The sequence below is a fragment of the Solanum pennellii genome, chromosome 11, assembly GCF_001406875.1.
Source record: "Solanum pennellii chromosome 11, SPENNV200".
NCBI classification, from domain to species: Eukaryota; Viridiplantae; Streptophyta; class Magnoliopsida; order Solanales; family Solanaceae; genus Solanum; species Solanum pennellii.
The window spans coordinates 62,627,779-62,633,822 of NC_028647.1; the positions used below are offsets into that span (position 1 = coordinate 62,627,779).

The following is a 6,044-nucleotide window of genomic DNA, read 5'->3' on the forward strand; positions in this document are numbered from 1 at the left end:
TTCAGGTTTCAAACCCTGTCCCAAGGGTGGTTCATCCTGATTGGCTGCATAAGAAGGTTCGTGAAAAAGAAGACAAATTTCGCCAACGAAAATTGAATGATATCTTCAGTTCAGTGAACAAAGACGACACAATGGCCAGTAAACATTCTAAAAATCAGCAAAATTTTGAAGACCTGGAAGACTTTAGACTCAGTGGTAAATCGTCTATATTTGGTCCAAGGCCCGTTGTTCATCGTCATGGAGTCAACAAAGAACATCTAGTGAACACTAGTGATCGATTGGACAGTCAACAGCAAAATGGTCAAGCTAGCAGTCCATCCAAGATGTTACCATCACAAGAAATTGCTGATGTGGAAGATATTGACAGGAATGTAGATTATCATGGATGGCTACAACAAAAAAAGAGAAAATGGAAAGAGATTCGTGAAGAAAGGAAACGCCAAAGGTATGCTTATCTCTTATTCTCCATAAGAGGAATAATTTGAAATATATTTATTGCAAACACAACTATCCAAAGATCAAATATAGAAAGTAAGACAACTTCTATGTATTATCACTCTCATGATGTGTCAATTGTCAAACATGTCTGAAGAAAGCTAAGTATTGCAGCCCAATAATCATAGTTACTAGACTATTCTGAAGAAGAGATTAGAGTGAGGATACTATACAATTCCATTTGACCTTGTTAATGGAATTGGATCTATTTTCAAAACATCTACCATTCCTTTCCTTCCAAACTGACCACCATATACATGATGGTATTAACCTCCATCATCTCCTCTGACTCTTGCTGCTTCCTTTCCTTACCCAGCTCTTTAACAACTCTGATGTATGTTCTGTCATCGTCCAATTCAGGTTTGAAATGCTAAGGAATAAATTCCAGACTTGCTTGGTAAAGTTACAATGCAAAAAAGGTGATTGTTTGTTTCTCCTGTCAAATTGCACAAAAAGCATCTGGGAACTATTTGTTTACCCTTCTTCTGTAAAACTTCCTGTGTTAAACAAGCCCTCTTTATCAATAGCCAGGTAAAACATTTCACTTTTGTAGGAAGTCCCCCTTATAAAAATAGTTCCATTGATGCTTTGGTCACCTGCCATCAGTTGGAGACCTCTTTTGTAGGCACTGCTAATTAAGTAAAGACTATCATTTTTGTGCCTCCATAGCATCCTGTCTGTGGCATTTTTGTCTATTCTCATTCCACCTAACTTTCCTAGTAACTCTACAACCCTTTCCACCTCCCAATCATTGAGAAATCTTCTGAAAACTAAATTCCAGCCCTGTTCTGACCAACAATAACTTACACTAGCATCAGGATTCTCACAGATTTGAAAGAGATATGGGAAGAGATCCCTAAGTGAGGATTGTTCGATATCCTTCCAAATTCTAGTTTTACTGCTATTTCCCACCTTGATAAAAAATCTAACTCCATTTGGGGCCACATGTTTCTGATTGTTCTCCATACTCCCACCCATAAGGTTCAACTGTGTTCTCTGTACAAGGACTTAATTCACCATACTTAGCTTTAATCACCTCTTTCCAGAGAGCACATCCCTCCTCAGTGTACCTCCCACAACCACTTTTTCAGCAGACTTTCATTTTGCAATCTCAAGTTTCTATTCCCAGATCTTTGCTAAGAAGTACAGTCTTCCAGTTAACTAAACTATAGCTACCTTGCCATAGAAAGTTTCTCCTTAACTTGTCCAATTGTTCTTCTACTTTTGCTGGAATTGGAAATAAGAACATCACAGGGGAAAGAGTCAAGAACAGTTTGCTGGAATTGTTCTTCTACTTTTGCTGGAATTTGAGCTAGCTTTTGGGGTGTGAGTTAGGCCTAAGACTTAATTTCAACAAGTTTTAATGCATGTCTCAATCCACTTCAACCATCTAGCTCTGAATCCCATCTGGTTAAGAATGTTTAAAAGGAACGACCAATTTACATGGTCATTAGCTTTTTGTATATCCAGCTTGCACATTAAGCCGGAACTTCCTTCCTTTATTCTGGAATCAATACATTATCTGACTATGACTGCAGCATCCATCATTTGCCTCCGCTTCAAAAAAGCCATCTGATGTTTGTTGATCAGTTTGTCCACCACTCTTTTCAGTCTTTCAGCCAAACACCTAGCAATGTGTTTGTAGACGCCCCCTACTAAGCTGATTGGTCTAAAATCCTTTAGGATGGACGTTCCATCTTTCTTTGGAATTAATGCAATGAAAGTGGCATTAAAACTTTTTTCAAAGACTTGGTTGGAGTGAAAAAACTGGAAAGTTTTTATTATATCTTTCTTCATTAAATTCCAAAAAAAATTGAAAGAACACCATTGGAAACCCATCCGGTCCAGGTGCTTTCTCTTTTGCACATAAGTTTAAGCTTTCAAAAGTATTGGGCTGCAACCTTAGCTTTCTTCAACACATGTTTGACAATTACAACTAATAAGTAGAACAGTGAAGAGTAGTGAGATAATAAATAGTCACTAGAGAAGGCACGCATGGGCTAAGGACATGTTTGACCATAGATTTTCCCAAAAATATTTGGATAAGAACTTGGAAAATATTGTTTGGCCATACAACTTGCTATTATTTGGCAAATATTTCTGGTAAACAATCCAAATTCTCAAATAGTAGAAAACACTAGTATTTGGGAACTTTTAAAAATTTAAAAATTACTCCGTTTTTATACTTTATAAAAATACCCATCATTTATAATTTTGAACAGAATTTCTGTCCTAGTTCGTAGTACAAAATTTATACAGCTATATACATATTTTATACAGTTTTTGTCCGAGTTTGCTCTACGGAGTCACTTCCAATTACAAGTAGTAATAGTAGTTTTTTGTAGATATATAATTGGTATTTCCTTTGTTTTTTTCCTCTTTTTTTCAATTTCATATTCTTTGTGTTCGGTTTCATGAATTTTCACGTAACATGCTTATTATAAAATGATAATACAAACTTATGGATATTTTTTTATAGGTTTTGGAACTTATGGGTATAAAACATGTTTCTTTAAAAAGTCAAATATATCCCAAAACCTATGGCCAAACGTATGGTTAAACTTCACCCAAAAATGACTTGTCAAAAATATTTGGTGATCGGTGGCTAAATGCTACTCACGGGTATGACACATTGGTTAATAAAGTGGGTTGAACTATAAGTCTCGGGTTCATATCTCATCGGAGACAAAAACACTGGGTGATTTCGTCCCAGCTGTCCAAGCCTGGTAGACAAAGTTTCTACCTATGCTGGTGGGAGATAGCAAGTACCTTGTGGAATCAATCGATGTGCACCCAAGCTGGCCCTGACACCATGATTATAAGAGTTACTATAATAGATGTGATGACAAGAATCCCATAGCCAGACAAATAAGAAAGTAGTGAAGAATTTAGCGGGCATAGAAAGTGCAGGTGCAGAATTTTGTCAAACTCCCTGAAAATTACAGTGAGAACTGACATTATTTCTTCATAGTGCTTGGTACCATAAGAACATACCATCATACTACCTGTGACCAAATTTATATGACTTAATTTCCTTTTTAGTCAGTCCCAAAAAGAATGACACATTTCTATATTAAGTAACAATTTAACTTTAAATGTCCATTTTACCCTTGATGAAATAATTTATAGCCACACAAATATCTATCCTTGTTTTAAACCACAAGTTTCAAAAGTCTTATTTTCTCTCGTAAACACTGTGCCAAGTCAAAATGGGACGGAGGGAGTTAACAGAGTACTAATATAACAGATAACGACATCTATTTTTGGGTGGAGGAAACCTCTGCAAGTATGAAGGAAGAATGACCTCTATTTATGGGTAGAGGAAACCTGTTACCTATATCATTCATATCATCACAGTTTTCACCGGTCACACCTACTGCAGCTACTTCGTTATCCAAATAATAAGGAATATCATATTGCTGTATAACTTTTATTTTTTTGTTGTCTTGGGTTTTTAATAAATATCTCCTACTTGAATACTTTTGCACAGATAAATCAAATCAGGCACAACAGATACTCTAATTCAAATATCTTCTAATCAAATCAGGCACAACAGATACTCACATCCAAATATCTCAGCATCTCTTTTTCAATTGAACTCCCTGTGGTGCATCGTGGCTTGTTCTTCTTTTGATGTTATTGTATTTGTTAGGTTGGATACGTCGAGTACAGTAAACCATGTTAATGGCAGTACTGACATGTTTCATAGCATGGCAAATCGCAAATGTCAGGGTAAAACTGGGGTTAATTCCTACTTTGAGCGACACGAGTTAGCCTTCACACGTAATCACTGGCAGGTGATGTTGCTCATATGATTTTAATGAGTATTCTGCTGAATCCATTTCTTTCATTGGTTCTTATGTAATTCGTCTTTCCTTCAGATAGTTCAGCTTGAACCGACTTCACAACATGGACAATTTTTTGCATGGGTAGTTGTGGAAGGAGTCATGCACAAAATTTCAGTAACTATCCCCAGAGTGTTTTACCTCAACTCCAAAGCTCCTATAACTGAGGAATTTCCTGGAAGACGTGTCAACAAGATTCTTCCTCATGGACGCCATAGCTATAATTTAATTGAGGTACATTATCATTATCAGTTCTGATCATACTTTAATGCGTTTGGCTGCGAAGGTTTTAGGTTCCGTCATTGCACAATTTCTATTTCTTATTAGGTCACTATTGATGAGGATCAATTCAAGTCAGAAAGCAAAAAGCTAGCAGCTCACCTTGCTGACCCAGAAGTGGAGGTCAGTATTTCTTCCGCCTAAAGTTCTGTATTGTTCATAAACCTGAACATGCTTGGTGCATGCGCTTCACTCAAAAATGGCAATTGCAAGTGTAATCAGAACTTTACTTTTGATGTCAAGTTCTTTTATAAGATCTGTCAACGTGTTTGCCTTCCGTTCTCTTTTTAAAAAGTTGAATCAATTTGTATTGTAAGTGTACTGTTAGTAATGGTTTTAATTGTCCAATTGCACATACATGTCTTCTCTGTTAGGTTGTTCTTGAATTTCCCATTCATGATGTTTCTTTTGCCATTCTATATTCAAAATCTTAAATCTGTTGCTTGAGATTTTGATGACGTAAGTTTTACTTTATAATTGTTTGATATTTGTCTTGAACTTTATTAAGAGGATTTGCTGAAAAATGGAATATCATGAATTGACAATAATAAGAGTGTGGGTGTAGATCCAACTCAAATTATTTAGACAAAGTTTAGATTGATAAATTTGAAACTTCATAATTTTTTCTTGAATCTTCTTAAAATGTCTAAGTGCAACTGTGCAAGGCAGCCAGATTACATGACCTGTAGAATGGATTAAGAAAAGTAAGGGGCAATATATTAATGTGTAAGCTAAGACAACATTCCTTAAAGGTTAAATCCAACTATGATTGTACTGTATACTGTGCCATGTAAGAAAGCTAAGAAAGACAACGTTCCTTCCTTAGCTCTTCACACTCACAGTTAGTACTTACTCCTTTTGGATGTGCTTTCAGCAGAATCTTTTTGTTGGTTTAGATCAATAAATTACTTGCATTATCAATCAAAACAGAACTCTCTCAAATATGGTTTTAATTGGTACAACATGGCCTACATTTATTTCTCAGTACCATTTTATTTCTGTAAGATTAGTTTTAAATAATGCTCTAAAAAGTGAAGTCCTCCATGACTATGTACTTAGTTTGTGAATTCTATATGCCAACAAAATTGTAACAAAAAAGATTCAACAAAATTTTAGTTTAGAAAATTTTCATTACTAGTAATATAATTTAAGTTGTTAATAGGTGAGGACAATGAATAACAGTAGCAAAATACTTTATGAATCTGATATAAGACAGCTTTTCATGATCAAAAGATTCTCTCAACAAAAAATGATGGATCTTCCCCTTGTTTATAGCAATCATTATACCTGAGAAGTAATTCAAAGCTGTGGAGGATTCACTTCCAGTTTCATCATAGAGAACCTGCTGGGGTTCGGTAAAATTGATATTTTTCCAGTGCACTCCAGTCATTCAGTGTATATATATAGTATATATATATATATATA

General features: G+C 35.4%; 1 protein-coding gene across 2 annotated transcripts in view; it reads left to right on the forward strand.

The window, feature by feature from the left end:
- LOC107004841 (DNA polymerase epsilon catalytic subunit A-like) overlaps positions 1 to 6,044 on the forward strand; it is a 39,839-nt gene that overhangs the window by 22,462 nt on the left and 11,333 nt on the right. For both annotated transcript variants that reach the window (XM_015203216.2, XM_027912893.1), the window contains 4 exons: positions 6 to 445; positions 4,148 to 4,292; positions 4,377 to 4,574; positions 4,668 to 4,742. In XM_015203216.2, the coding sequence (XP_015058702.1) occupies positions 6 to 445; positions 4,148 to 4,292; positions 4,377 to 4,574; positions 4,668 to 4,742 (858 nt within the window). The remainder of the gene's footprint in view (positions 1 to 5; positions 446 to 4,147; positions 4,293 to 4,376; positions 4,575 to 4,667; positions 4,743 to 6,044) is intronic.